Source organism: Thalia democratica, chromosome 4 (genome assembly GCF_965202585.1).
Source record: "Thalia democratica chromosome 4, ktThaDemo2.hap1.1, whole genome shotgun sequence".
NCBI classification, from domain to species: domain Eukaryota; kingdom Metazoa; phylum Chordata; class Thaliacea; order Salpida; family Salpidae; genus Thalia; species Thalia democratica.
Genome location: NC_139168.1, coordinates 71,588,685 through 71,605,338, shown reverse-complemented (window position 1 = coordinate 71,605,338; position 16,654 = coordinate 71,588,685). Strand labels below are relative to the sequence as shown.

The 16,654-nt window shown below is 23.8% G+C and overlaps 1 protein-coding gene across 1 annotated transcript; it reads left to right on the top strand.

The window, feature by feature from the left end:
• Positions 1 to 519: 519 nt before the first annotated feature.
• Positions 520 to 8,073, top strand: LOC145834561 (programmed cell death protein 10-like). Its single transcript, XM_082942013.1, has 7 exons — positions 520 to 639; positions 1,445 to 1,501; positions 2,344 to 2,464; positions 3,300 to 3,426; positions 4,830 to 4,911; positions 5,418 to 5,500; positions 7,617 to 8,073. The coding sequence occupies exons 1-7, from the start codon at positions 559 to 561 to the stop codon at positions 7,720 to 7,722; spliced, it is 657 nt and encodes a 218-aa protein (XP_082798139.1). The 5' UTR covers positions 520 to 558; the 3' UTR covers positions 7,723 to 8,073.
• Positions 8,074 to 16,654: the final 8,581 nt, after the last annotated feature.

The following is a 16,654-nucleotide window of genomic DNA, read 5'->3' as shown; positions in this document are numbered from 1 at the left end:
TTTATCTCACCAGTGTATATTTGTATAGCATCATGTAATTAAATTTTTACCTAACTTTTAACGAAGCCATTCAAACTTTACTTTTTATTCAAAAATCCTCTTCAAATTTTGTGTCATCATTTAACTTTCCCACTGTGGTATAGAACGTGAACTAAGACTTGTTTTAAGATTTTAAATTTTTGCACTACCTTTAACATTAATTTTTTTTGTAGACTTATATTGTTTTTTTTTTTCAAAAGTTTTACTATTATTTGAACATATTTTGTACAAAAACATTTCCCATTAACAAATGTATTATTTTGCACTGTTTTGAAATATGTTTAAAGTCAATTATCATGTTTATTATATTAAATTATACTATTTTTTACAATAGTTAATTTCTTTGAATCTTTTTTCTTATCTTATTAAATCGTATTGTAATTGAAATAATCAAAAATTAAAATTAATCAACTTTTAGGTTAAACTAACTTATTTTATAGTTTTTAAAACTAATTTTATTTGTACATACAAACAGTTTAAACATTTTTTATATTAGCATATAAAATATATATAGTAAATATGCCCGGAGGTAGCTCTAATCCCAACGATACACCAGATCTTTGCTCGCTCTTCGTTGGACTGTATCCCTGTTTGAATGAGGTTTGTAATTTAAATAAAATATAATGTTAGAATTAATCTATATTTTCCTCTTTGTTGAGTTGTATTGTAAAATAACATTAAGAGTTTTCAGTGAAATTAAAAAAAAAAACATTAAAAAACCATGTTTGAACGAGGTTTGTTATTTAAATGATTCATAAAGTTTAATATAATGTTTATATTCACCTATATTATCTTAGTTAAATTAATAAAGTTAAATTATTATTTAGTTTAAAAAACAACATTGAGAGTTTTATAGTAAAAAAATCTTGTTATCAATTTTTTTAGCATTCAGATATAAATACTTTTGTTTGTTGGATTTGCATCCCTGTTTGAACGAGGTTTGATAGCATATAAAAATAATAAAAACTTAAAAAAATTAAAAGTTTCATAGTAAAACTAAAAAAAAGTGTTATGAAAATATATAAATCATTATTTTATATTTTATAATGTTTACAATTATATACTTTTTTTTTGAACTATATCCCTATGTTTTAACGTGGTATGTAGTTTAAATGATTAATATAATGTTTTAACAATAGAAAAACATTAAGAAGTTTTTAACAAAATTTTAAATCAAAAGCATTAAAGCTTGTTAGTTGAATTGTAAACCTTTTTTAAAAATGTTTGATAATCTTGATAAAATTTTAATGTTGATAATTTTATGTTTTTTGTTTTTAAAATAGAGTAAAGATCACTAAATTTATTTACAGAAAGCAAGCTTTTTATTATGAACAATGGATAATAATATTCAGGTTTTTACAAACTTACACATTTTTAATAAATTAGAGCAACTTTTATTTTACAGCTGAAGTCAAAAGAGGACACTGCAAACGTTAACAACCTGAAAGAAATGTTCATTGAGGTTTTTTAAATTATACATATATATTTTTTTCTAAACGAAGCCTTTAGGCTATATTGGGGTCCACCTTTTTATTACAAGTCAGTATTATTTAGTTAAGTTTTCTAAGGTTACTTTAATAAGTTTAATATAAATGTATTGTACAATACCTCAATAATTTAGCTCAAATGTATCTCATAAAAAATTCAATAAATGTAAATTTTTAATTATTGTCAATAAAAACATATACAAACATCTTTCAACTAAAGCATTATATATTCCAATTTAACTAAATACATTTTGAATAGCTTTGTACAGTAGGGTGCATCCGTTACCTGACCTTGGAGTTATGCTTAGTTTAACTTTTGAAGTTTTTTTTATAATGTAAGGAACATTTCCTAAAAATTTGATGAAAATTGCTTGAAAAATGAAGGAGGAGATAGATTTTTAGTGATTTTTAAAATTTCCGAGAAAATTGAACCTAAAAATTTTGCGGTCCATACATTTGTATTGGAAACTTTTTACAAAAAAAAAAAAAATTCAAAAGTTAAATGATATTTTTGAATTCTATAAAAATAGCTTATAGTTTGTAATTAAAGCTTTCATATAAAAGCCTATGTTAGTAAAAAAAAGTGTTTTACCCCCCATATGGCCTTAATATACTAATTTAACCTATATTCAAAATAAGTTTAAATTCCTTAAGCAAGTTCTATTATTTAGTAATAATTTTTTGTTTAACATTTAATAAAAGTTTGTTACATTAAGAGATAGAGAGATTAGTACTTTTACTGAGCTATTGCTTTAAATCATAACTAAACTTTTGTTTAGTACCCTAAAGTTATAATTAAATAAAAATAAATTTACAGACAGAGAGAATAGTTCCTGGTTTCACAGAGGAATTACTGAAAGGAGTGCTTCAGAAAGAATCCAAACAAGATGTTAATTATGCCAAGAGTTTGCTTAAAATGGCCAGTGATAGTAGCACTAGTAAGTTTAATAATAAGTTGTAAAAAAGTTAAAAATTAATAATTATATACAAGCAATATGTTATATTTACAAAAAGTTCGCTTAAAATGGCGGTGATAGTAGCAATAGTAAGTGTAATAACAATAAATTTACTAATAATAATAATATACAACAAAATAACAACAAAAATATTTCTATAATCATTATCATTAACAAATCTGCTAACTAAACTAAAAGTTACTTAAGATGGTCAGTGATAACAGTTCTATTAAGTTTGATAATATCACTATTTAGTTAAAAGTAAGCTAATAACCCAACTTCTTTTTTTAACTCTTTATACTTAAGTTTTTGACAAATTTAAGTTATAATTTTTTATTTAGATCAATATATTAATACGTGTAAAAATACAGAAAGCAACAAAAAATTACTAGCTAAGTTTTTATGAATTTTTTTGAACACAGTAAAAATTCGTCCTTGAAAAACAAAATGCTTAAAAGAAATACAAAAACTCGCATTATTAAGACGTTATTCCTGAAATATTATTATTTTCGTCAAATAAACTTACTATTAAAGGTAAATCGAAAGAGTTTAAAGCTTCATGTTGATTTAGCCTGTTATAGCAGTACAACTTTTAAAGTTTATTATAGATTATAGAGAAAAAAAAGTTCTTGTTGTATTGTGTATATTACATAATAAATAATTACAAACAAAAGGTGAACTAGATATATTATATAGATATAATTATATATATTAGTTTTTTATATACATTATATATTGGAGACTAGCGAAAAAAGTTACTAAATATAGATACAAATTAGATGTTGTCTGTTAATTTACACACATTAAATATTTACAGACTTGCAAATAAAAAGCGATCAAGTAGAAATACAGAGGTTGGCAGCGCAGGCAAATAAACTGAAGGAAATATTATCGAGAATTCCCGATGAGATTGTGAACAGGCCAAAATTTCTACAGACTATCAAGTCAGTTTTAAAATAAAAATAAAAAATAAGTTCCTTCACACTATTAAGTTAGTTTTTAAAAATATATAGGTTTTTAAGTTTTATAGAAATATCAAATTTAAATTTATTTTAGTCAAATTAAAAAGTAATGAGGTTTTACTGCATATGACAAATAAAACATAAAATATATTATTTATGTGAGTTACTTTTTGTTTATCTGAATTATATTGAAGTTACGATAAGATAAGATAAAAAAGTGTTTTATTTTACCAAAGAAAATTACACTACTTGAGAACAGACAAATGAGAAAGTTTTCTTTTTAATTTCGTTTTTCACTTGTTTTAATGTAAAGTCATATAAATTTTGTTGTATTTTAAATTAAACATTTTTTCATAAATTACCTATTTATACTCACATGACTTGTTTTTCAAAATATTAACTTAATTTTTATATTATTAATTTACTTCCTGTTTATATATATGTAGTAGTAAATATATTAATTTGATTAAAGTTGAACTTAGCGGTTTTATATTTCACGTGATTAAACAAAACTTTTACTTCCTTTATAAAAAATATAGAAGTTTAATTAAACAAATGTAACAAATTTTAGAAAAATTATGTCATGCTTTTGATTTTAAAATATTTTTATCAAAAAACAAACATATCACATGAGTTTATTATTTACATAAAATATTTTATTTCAAATACGAACATATCCACATGATATTTATTTTTAAAGTATTATTTTTACTTCCTTTTTGTAACAGCTAGTAAAGTAATTTTTAAGTTGTTTGTGTTTGACCTCATTATGAACCACATGACTAAAATAATATCGACTTCCTTTGGGAGGTAAATAAAAGTTTGTTTTAAGCAAATTATGTTTGTTTTCAAAATAATATTTTAACACTTGTATACATGACTTCTAAGAAATTATTTTTATTTGATTTTAATTCGTTATTGTGTTAGTTAGATAAACTTATTTTACTTACTTATTTTTAGCTTTTACGAGAGATAGTTTTCGTATTACAATGCAATATACAAATATCAATTTTTCAATTAAATACATTTATAAATGATAACAGTATATATTATTTTGTATTAATTTAAGTTTCATTTTATTTGTTTTTAAGATTAAAAATATGATCAACTTAAAATAAGTTATTTTTTTTAGTTTTACATACATGTAACTTTCTAAATGTAGTACAATTTCTGATTTTAATGTAACAAAAATTTTATATACTTTAAATCTTTGTATTTAATTTGAATAATTGTTTATACAAGCGTAAATTTGTAATATTTTAAATTTTTGTACAACGAATAATATATTTGAATCTTTGAAATAAGTTAAATACTTATTCAAGTGCAAAAATGTTTTAAGACTTTCTGCAAAAATAACAATTACCACTTAAAATATTTTAACACAGGGACATAGCGCAGGCCATTAAGAATCTATTGAGCAAAGTCAACGAGTCTTTGAAAAAATGCTCGGTCAGGGAATATAAGAAAGTTAGTTTTATTTTATCTGTTGTTTTGTTTTATTTTTAGTTTTTGCCAAACTTGTTCAAATTAAAAAGAAGGAACTTGTTTTGGAAATGTGGATATAAAAATAGCTTAGTTAGCTTGTTTTTAGGTTTATTTTGACGTCAACATTTTTGGGGTGTATTAAGAAACTTAAAATATCACAATTGTGGTACTCTTTTATTTAAATTTTAATAATTTTTTTAGTTCTTAAAATAGAAACATAGCCACAAACAAGTTGCCATCATAAAAACTACTAAAACTTTAAACTTTATGATCATATAGTACAAACACATAAGTTAAAATAAACTTGAAAATCATAACTTTTTGTTTTTAAAGCATTCTAATAATTTTCTGATAACTAATCAACTTGCCTTTTCAGCAGTTACAAACTAATTTAAATGTTATAAGTTAAAATCAACATTATTTTTATCAAAAGACTAAATTTTACACATAAAGTACATTATACAGTTTTTACTTATTAATATTTTCAGTTATGTGACCAGCAAAAGAAACAATTTGTCAGAGATTCTAAAACTTTCAGCGACACCTTGAAACAATACTTCAAAGACTTCAAGTTTGTTTCGTTAATATTTTTTTTAGTATTCAAATAATTTTGAGTTTTTCTTAGGTTAAATATTTCACAGGTTTCAAGTTTGTTGTTTTATGAATATCAATTAGTTTAATTACTAAGTTAGTAAGTTAGATATTTGATACGTTTAAAGTATCCAAAGTTGTTAAAAGAAATAAAAAGTTCGTTTATATTGATAAAAATACTACAAGTATACCAAGTTAGTTTTTATATTATTAATTTTAATTTTAATTTGTAACCTTGAGCATTGTTAGCAACATAAAAATAAAGTCTTAATTGTTTATCAATTAAAAACTCGTACAATAGTGTGAATTTAATAGTTGTTGTTATAATTTTGTTTAGTTTTCTATCTAAAAATTATCAACAAAAAATTTCTGTCCGCAAGTTTACATCAAAAAACATATTACAAAAATGATTATATTTCAAAATATAATTAAAACTTTATACTATTAATATTTAGTTTATAGTTTGTACCTTTAGTTTAAATATAAAGTTTATCATACTTTCAAAAAAATTGCCTTAACTCTATATGCTTACAAATTGTTAAGTTTTGTTTTTAATGAGCCAGTTGAACTTTTGATTGATAATTTCCCCTTGTTTTTGTTATGTTAAATTAAAAAGTAATTATCCGACTATTTGGAGTGCATAATGGCAATTAAACTTGAAGTGATTTGTTTTGATCAAGTAATTGTTGTTCAACTATAATGAGAAAAGCAACTAAAACATTATTTAATTATGTAAGGTTTTTAAACAAGTTAAAGTATATTTTTCTTATTTTTATGGTAAAACAGTAAGGTAAAATGACATTGTGGAATTTTATAACAAACATTTATAAAACTTGTAAATTTTTAAAAGTTATTATGTATAATTACACATCAATTAAACATAAAAAGCTCTTGAATAATTTTATCCCTTATAATTTAAAAAAAACGTGGTTTAGATTTAATTTTTAGTTAATTAGCTTTTTTACTACAGTTAATTGAATTTGTGTCATTTTAGATATAAATTTAATGTTTTTCGAAAGTTTTAAACCTTTTAAACAGGAAGTAAAATTTTTATTTCCTTCTTAAAAACATCAACTTTTCTAAATTGCAATCATGACAGAATATTGTTTTGATTAAATAATTTTATTACAAAATTGATGAGTTAGAAAAGAGTCTCGGTAGTATTATTATGGTATTGTATAATTTTTTTTTGTATTTTTTTATAAATAAATTAAAACGTAAATTCATCAATAAAAAATTAGTGTAAAAAATGATAAAACAAGTTTAATTGAGACAATTTAGCTGTTTTTAAAATTTTAAAGTAGTTGACAAAGATAACCTTAACAATTTAGTTTAAAAACTTCAATTTTACACAAAAGTTGTTGTATACAAAAATAAAAACTACCAATCGAATTATATATAAGTATGTTTCAATTAAAAAAGTTAGTATTGCTATTATACAGTGTTTAAATAAACTGCTGAGACAAATAATGGCTAGTGTAATAGTTTTTTGTAACTATAGAATTATGAGTCATTTGTAGTAAATTAATTTCATGAATCATTGATTGCTAACTTTGATAAGTAGGTTATGTTTTATTAGTATACTATTCTAAAATTAGTGTTTGTGTTTACGACATAACAATACTTATGAAGTTTCTTTAAAATGTGTACATTTTGATTTTTTATTTGTGTTTGTTGTTTAATTTTTCATATTTACAATTTTATAGATTAAAAAAAAATCAAACAAAATATAATTCACATAGTTTTAAAATTCCTTTACATATTTTATAAAAATGATTATAACATTTTGTTAAATTTTTTTTAATCAAAGTTTTTTAGTAATACTATAGTCTGAATTGAATGTATATACAGTTCAAATATACTGATGGATAGTTCCGGTATTAGAATAACTAAAAAAGTACTAATGTTAAATATCAGCTATGAATATTCTATGAAAATATAAATAAAAAAATGTTTGTTTTTTTATTTTTCTACAGCGATTGGAATGTATATACTAATGCGAACGAATTGATCAGTTTTAAAATATTTTTTATATTTAAGTAAATATTGACAAAGTAAAAATAAATTTATTAAATGTTATTTAATTATTTCCACAGTGAGTTGAATGTGTACACAAGCGCTAACAAATTGATCAGTCAGGCCAATTCCCTCATCACAGTTTTTGATAATTCTACTGCACAGCGTACATCACTGAAAATGTAAACATTTTTATATAAAATGATTTTTTTTCACAGCTAATAGTTGTGAATTTATGAAAGTTCAGTTTTATTTGATTGGAAATTACTGTGTTTCATCATTCTAAACATCTTAATTATAGCAAATTTTAAAGCTGTAAAAATTGTTTATGTTTAGATTTGTTTAATTTTAAAAGTGTATACAAATACTAACATTAAAATACTACTTTGATAGTTTATTTTGTTCAAAAAATTAAAACATTAAAAAATTAGATTTGTTTAGTAATTAATATTTGAATTATTTATGTTTCCAGTTTAGATGATAATATGATGGATTTATAATTTTTTTCACAAATAAATTGTACTGTTTCTCTTTAAAGCTCGTATCGGAACTAATTTAAACTAATAAAAACAATTTGTTAAAAGTTTATATTTTAAATGAAATGTAAAAGAATATTCCATATACTTCTAGTTTTGATATATCGAAATTTTTTTGCAGTTTTTTAAATGTTTTTTTAACTTGAATTATGAAACGATTGGACAATTAGAAATCTATGTACTAAATATTTTTACAGTTTAAGTTGTTGGTTTTTGATAATATGCTCTATGAATTTTACTTAAAAAAATTCTCTTTTAGAAAATTTTCAATATGAAAAATGAAAAATTACTATTATTTTCAATACTTTACTCAGAAACTATTTTAATAAAAACTATACTTTCTATATATAAATAATATTTAGCTATACTATATTTAGCTATTTAGCAAACCTATACAGAGTTAAGTTAAGATAATTTTTAAAGTTTATATTGTTTTTCAGTTTGAAACTGTATTTGCTGTGTTTTTATTTTATATTTTAATTAATTTTTTTTGTAGAATAATTAAATTTGATTATTAATTCTTGAAGTAGTTTGTTTTGTTTTATAATAAATTGATAAATGTTAAATATGATTTTTAAACTTTTAGTTATATACATTTAAAAATTAACACAGTATAGTAAACTTAATTGTTACTAGTAAATTATAGTACATATAGCTTCAATCATTTAAATAATTTTCACAAAATGTCTGTATTTAAATATTTTTAATTACAAAGTTTAAGATTGATCGTAGATAAATATGTCAGTTTTGCACATGAAAGAAACTAAAAGCTGCTTCAATTTAAAAGAAAAAAACACTGAATAATAGTTTTATTATACATTATGGTTTTTACTTGTAAATGACACTAAAAAGTATTTGATGAGCGTTTGTTAAATTTTTATTAGTATTACTGATTAAAAATGTATTTTTAGAGATTTTATGTACAAAAAGTAGTTCAAAAGTTAATTTTAAATGCTTTTTAACTGGCTATTTAACTTAATCATAATTATTAATAACTTTATAGATATTCAAGCCTTAATTTTGTTTTAGTTGAGCAAAAACTAAAACATTTTTACAGTTCTTAATGACTTTTTTTTAAGTTCTAGGATCAGATTACAGATATTTATACCTTCAACTATAAGAATTTCATAAACTTATAAAAACAGTTAAAATGTAAAAAGTCAACATTTTGATGACTTACAAACAAGTTTATATTTTTATTTCAATTTTTTTAATTTATTCTACAAAAGAAATAAACATTTGCGGTTGCCATACATTTACTTCGCAAGACAGCTATATGAACATAAAATTTAAACTGTAAAAAGAAACGTTGCTTGAATCATCTTTTTTTTCATTCGTAATCTTTCAAATAAAAACTTTGAAACAAGGATGACAATTAATTGTACTTAGTCATTAAAACATCTTCACAAATGTCAACACTGATTTCTATTTATTTGTTAGTTAATGTCGAAAAAAATACTCAAAACATTTGTCCTGGTACCTGGTGCACTCAGAACATTTCGGTTATCAAGTTGCACTTGGACACCTTTTAACGTTTTTTCCAGGACTAAATTACTTTTGGGTATCTCCAGATAGTTTTTTAAGAATTTGAATTGTCGGAATTTGAGTTGTCCGAATTTGAATTATCATGTAACCTGTGTTACCAATTTGAAGTTAATTAAAAAAACACAAACGCTCGTTTACACAAAAATACTTAGATGCAAATTCACATATCATCCTCAAGGTTCAGCATTACTATAATTTATTAGTAAATAAAACGTTAACGAGTATTTTATGAAATAAGATTGTAAACTATACTGAGTTTGGTGATCGATATACTTTAAAAGCTCAGTTAATACAAGTTTGTTCAACAAAATGTGCGAAACTAACTCTTTTACAACAAAATAGTTTCATCGGATTTTATACCTGACATAAAGAAAAACGAGTTACAAATATATATCTGAGGAAATTAACAACCACATAAAAAACGTAATCACTAATTATTAACGAATTTCTTAACTAGTGAATTTTTTTAATAATAAGTTTTAATTAAGTGTGATAAAGTTTTATTTTATTTTGCTACCCATTATTAATAATAAACTAAAATTTTACATCGGTTTGTCAATTATTATAGTAAGTTCACTTAAGTAATACAGTAAAACTTAAAAGATTAAATGAAAAATAAAAAGTTTTTAAGGAAAGGCTACTGAAGCTTGAAAAGAAATGCGTAAGATCCAAGTATAACTCCAATAAGAATTCAAAAAAACTAAAAAAATCTGAAAATATTTACTTGTCATCACAATTTAGAACTTTATTGATATCCACCAAAGAAGAAAAAGAGATTGTACCCACTTAAAAAAATCATCTATCACTAAACCAAGAATAAATAATGATCTTTTTGACAAATTAGGACGAAACCGGTCGCAGGTTGTCTCAGATGCTGTTGTTGTTGGTCGTGTGAAGTTCGTTATTTATTGTTGGTGGCACGAACGTCTCAACTTTGTTGATGAAATAACTACTGGTTAAAACTAAACCAAGAAGTAAGGGTTTGCTTAACACATTTAGTTGTACAGCTATAAAGGAAGTAGCGTACTTCGCAATAACAGAAAAACACAAACATTCTGCATTGTGTGGCAACAAAAGCAGTCACAAAAACAAGGTGTATGAAAAAAAAAACATAAAAACAGATGAAAACAGAATACTAGACATGAAATCAAAATTTTCATGTGCAAGTTATGAAATATATTCTGCTCAATGATCTTGATGCAAAAAGATGTATGCAGGCCAGAATAAAAACAGTTTTAATGTAAAATGGAACGCACATAGACAATTTCAAAGAAATTTTAGCTGTATTGGTAAAGGAGACAAATCTGCCTTATTTAAATCCTACTTTGAGAATCATCATGCTGTTGTTGATAACATATGAATGAAAAGTGCTTACAAGATAATAATTTTAAAACAACCTGAGTTAAAAAGTTTAGACTACAAAGAATTATGGATAAAAAGATTAAATGCAGAGAAATTAACTTAAGTTAAACAATTTATGAAGATTTAATATTTTAGATGTTGGTGACAACTGTGAAAAGAGAATTTTTGCACATGATGTTTTAGCTTGTTACTTTTATGCATTTTTGAGTTGTTAGATGTCAAATCTTAGTTTTTTAAATTTATTTGTATTCATGTAACTGTTTGTTTATTATGAAATAAATGTATTTAGTTTTTTTAGATAGTCCAAAAAAATTAATTTTTGACTTTAATTTTTTTTTAATTTATAATCATGTTACAATTAATTGTATATATTTTGAGCAGTTTTCCTTTTGAAAACGTTTTAAATAAAATGAAAGTGCTTGAGGAATAAAAAGCTTGCATTTGTTCAAGTCCAAGACAGTAGAAGCAATGCTGGTTTTTACAATAGTCTTTTCTTAAAAAATATTTTAATAAGTTCACTGTCTGAACATAGAAGTTAGCATTGTCTAGGACACCTGAGGTACAAAACAGTTTGAATTGATTTATTGCTTATTGAACGATAAAAAAAGCGCTCAAAACGTTTGATCTAACGACCTGGTGTGTAAATAAAACCTTTCGGTTATCGAGTCGTACACCACATGCTTATAAAGTTTCTTACGAGCTTTTACATATAGTTTTTTATATCATTTAAATATTTAGTAATGAACAATCAATTAAACGAAAACAAAAATAAAAGAAAACTAAACGAAGATTAACTGAATTTTTTGTTTAATAATGTACTATGAATCTTATTTAGTAACATATAAACTAAAAAAAATATATACAACTTTTTAAAAATAGATAAACAACACAAACAATAAACGTGTAAGTAATTTAATTACAGGTTACAATTTCTTTAAGTAAAGTAAAGTGTAATACGCTTGTTATTATTATTATTATCATATTGTTTATTGTGCAATGTTGGACTCAGGCATCAAAACCTGAGCCACTTAAACAGGACACACAAAAAGAGAAAAAGAAAATAAACTTATATTCAAAACTTTAAGATAAATTATATATATATAAACATAATTTAGATAAAAACACAAAGTTAAACACAATATGATATACAAATGAACTAAATTAAAAATTCAATTCAAAAAATTCAAACTTATATATTACTTAGTGCACACAATAAAGAAGTTTGTCTAAATCATCGCTTATAAAACAAAATTCATAGTTACAAAATAAATAAGTAAACTAAAAGTTTGTAGGGGGGAGGCGTAGGGAAATGAATATTTTTTCATTTGTTTATAATGGAAAATTAGAGAATTTTACTAGTATTTATTGTATTTAAATCAAATCTTTTAGCTTTAAACGAAATTGTTCTACCCTCTCACAAGATACTATATTCTGAGGTAGTCTGTTCCACATAGCTTTTGCTCTGTGAAAAAATGCGCCTTGCCACTGACTGTTTTTAAAATTATGTTTACACTTTATTTTCAAATTATTTCCTCTTAGTTGATATTTATTTTGGGAAAAATTAAAACACTGGTTAAAAACATTTATATTTGCCAATAATAATTTTGTAAAGAGTTAATAAATCAAATTCCCATCTTCTATATTCCAGTGATTTCAAGCCAAATTTAATTATTCTATCATTATATGATGTGTAAGATATGTTGCAACGACAACAAATATGACGGGTAAAACTCCTTTGCACAGATTCAATTTTGTTAATATCCTTTTTTAAATGGGGTGACAAAATTTGGGTACTAAACTCAAGTTTAGGGCGAACGTATGTTTTATATAGTTTTTTCAGGATTGAAGCAGAATTAGTTTTAAAACTTTTTAATATTTAATAACAATCTTATATAAATAGTTGGTATGTTCATTCCATTTCAAATCTTTGAAAATATAAATTCCCAAATCTTTAAAAACTTTAATATCTGGTAAATTGATGTTATTGATTAAGAGGTCAGTTGGAGAAGATTCTTTTTTGTTAATGGTTAGAATTTTACATTTGCTAGGATTTAAGTTTAATTTTCTTGTTTTTAACCATATGTAAATATTATCTAAAGATAGTTGTAATGAAGTATTTGACTGACTAAAGATTTTCGCATCATCCGCAAATAAGCTTAACTCACTTTTAATATCAATGTTTGAACAAATATCATTAATGTAAATTAAAAAGAGAAGGGGACCAACTACACCACCTTGTGGTACTCTACTGTAGATTCTTAAAGAGTCAGAAAGCGTATTATTGATGAGTACTCTTTGTGATCTGTTATTTAAAATGTTATCAAACCAATCAATCAAGCTTCCATGTAGACCATACTGATTAAAAATTTTTAATAATCTTTTGTGTGATACTGTATCAAAGGTTTTTTGAATATCCGTATAAACTACTTTAGTAAATTCATTTTTGAGATAAGGAACTAACCAAGAATGGAAGCATGTTAACAGTTAAATGGTTGATGAGCGGTTTGGGACAAAGCCAAACTGTTTGTTAGTTAATAATTTGTTATCAAAGAGGTGATTGAGAATTTTTACAGATACAATATGTTCATAAATTCTTGAGAAGCCACTTGTTAGACATATTGGTCTGTAATTTAACGCATCGTGTATATTACCTTTCTTGTGCACAGGAATGATAAAAGATGTTTTCTGTTGTTTAGGAACATCATATAGTTCTAGAAAGCAATTAAATATTAATGATAGTGGAAAAATTATTGATTGGATAACATGCTTGATGTAAAAGGGTGGAATGTTTTCAGGCGTTCTTATGATTTTATCTTTTAAGTGGTTAACTGAACTTATAATGTCTTCATAGGTTATGAAAAAATTTTGCATTTTACTACAATTCTTTTGGGGTAGCTTAAAAGACTGGTAACTCTCGTCTTTTTTAAAAACTTTTTGAAAAATTATGTTAAAAAGTGTGGCTTATTCAAAATCTAAGGTTACTGTTTTGTTTTTATTATTATCATATTATCATATCATATAAGAGATGTATGGAATTATTTAACTTAAGTTTAGATTTCACGTAGCTGTAAACTTTTTTAAATTTGGGTTTTTGCAGATTTTTTTTCATATTCAAAGTTGTATTTTTTAACAGCTAATTGATATTCTTTAGACTTGTTTTTGTATTTAATCAAAATTGATTTATTTGTCTTACTTTTTTTGTATAGATTCGCTTTTTCTTTTAATAATATTTTAATAGGAGATGGATAATTTTTACTTGTGTTATTTTTAGAATAAATTGGAACAAAACGTTTAATTGAGATTTGGATTAAGCTAATGAATTTATCATAGAAATGCTGGAGACTTTCTGAATTTTTAAATAAAGAGGTCCAATTACTTTTTGACAGGAAATTATTGATGCTTTCAAAATCTCCTTTTTTATAGTCATATGCGACTTTTTTAGGAATAGGTACTATTTTATTTTCAATTTTAACTTTTAGTGAAAGCAAGTTATGGTACACAAGTGTTGTTTAATGGAAAATTAGTTGAGTGTGATATGATTCTATCTAGACCAAAATTATTGCAAATTATGAGGTCGAGAATGTTACCATTCTTATGGGTTGGACTTTCAATTACTTGGGTTAAAAAATTGTCTGTACAAAAGTTAAGAAAACACTCATGGGGTTTATTGAAATCTGTGCTAGGAATCCTCCAATCTATATTTGGCATATTAAAATCACCAAGAACATAAAAAGAACACTCCTTTGGAAAAACCATTTTAATCATCTTAGTTACATTTTGAACAGTCAGTGTACATCTCGCAGACTGTGGAGGAAGGTAGACACAACATAATCGTAATTTTATCTTTTTTAAAATTACATCTACACATAGGTATTCAAAATTGATGTTGCTAGTAGAGATAGAATCGTTTTCAACTTTAATAACTTTAAGCGAATTTTTGAAAAGGATAGCAACACCTCAACCCCTACTAGACCTATAACTTCGGTAAATGTTATAGTTAAAAGGACACACTGTGGCATCGTTGACCTTATAAGTCAACCATGTTTCAGTCAAAAAAAATCAACGTTATTCAATCTTATATAGTTCTCTAAAATATAAGATTTATTTAAAACAGATCTTAAATTAGTGTAACAAACTTTTAAATAGTTGTTGTTACAATTTATATAGGAAAACTTGTTAGTGTTAAAATTAATCCTATAACTTAATAAATTTATACCCGTTGACTCACGATTTTCTCCACTAATCCTAGATGTACTGGGAGCGGTAACGAAAGGGCTGTCTTGTCAGTTAAACTATCTTGTTGTTCCTTATAACATATTTTATGTTCAATTTTTTCTCATCAGCGATGGCTTGCTTTATTTTAACTTCTTTTCTCAATGTTCTGAAAGCTTCAATTTCCAAGAAAGTTCTGTCAGGGTTGATGAAGATTTTTGATTCAATTTCACCATTTTTAAATCTCTCAGTCTTAACAGTCTGTGTTTGGATGCTAAATTGTTTATTTTGACTAAAATTGGTCTAATTTTGTTATCTGCCATTTTACCAACTCGATAAAGTGACTTAAACTCTTCTTTTTTCATTTTATTTTCTCTTAACACTTGTTGAAAAATTTTGAGATCATTTTTGCAACTTTCTAGTGCATTATGAGTTGGATTTTTACTTTCTGGAATGTTAAATATTATTACATTTAAGGCCTTTTTTCTTTCAGTTTTTGTTCATTTTCAGCCTTTATTTTTTTGCTACTAAATTTAATTTGGTACTAATGTTTGTGATAACTTCTGTTGGTTCACTTTTCTGCATAGCATCAGCATATTTGGAGAACTTAGTTTCAAACTTGTTAAATTTAGAAGAAAATTCAGATTTAAATTCTGAAAAATTTTTTTGTAATTCTGTAATTCTATTTTCTATATTGTCTATTCTCTTACTGCTGAATTCTTCTTTTTGAATCTGATCAATGTTATTTTCAATAATTCTACTTTTTTCATTATAATCTTCCTTCAATTTAAGCATCTCAGCTTGAAAACAACTAAATTTATTGTCCTTCTTATTTCCAATGGCTATCAGTTTTTCCTTAAGCTGTTTTCCATTTTTGGAGGACTCAACCAGTGCTTTGATTTCAGCTTCAACAGACATTTAATTTTTTATATTACAAAACCTTATTCAATATGTGAATATTTTTTGTAATATATATATATATGTAATATATTTGTTAAAAAGGTAATTTTTATTTTGTTTAATAATTTGACTTGAACAGTAAAAACAATTTTACATTTGAATAATTAAACAACTATTGTATTTTTTTTAAGAACTTTAAACAAGTGAATTTTACAATTAATGAACTTAACTTTTATAAAATATTAAGATAAATACTGTAAAACTTGTGTTTTTAATAAGAAAAAAATATAATATTTTTAAAATAATGATAAATAAAAATGATAAAATTTAACAACAACAAATTTCCTTCTTTTTAAAAATATTCTTTTTCTTTTTTTATTTTTGAATACATGTCCAAGTCTAAAACTGCAATAAAAGAAAGCAAGCAAAACATTCAAAGATAAAAAGAATATTTTTTTCTTGAATTTCCTAAAAAAAATAAACTTAAGTTTGCATGGAACAGTTATCTTAGTTTACTTTTTAATACTTTATTTTCTGCTAATGTAAAAACATCTATAAATACT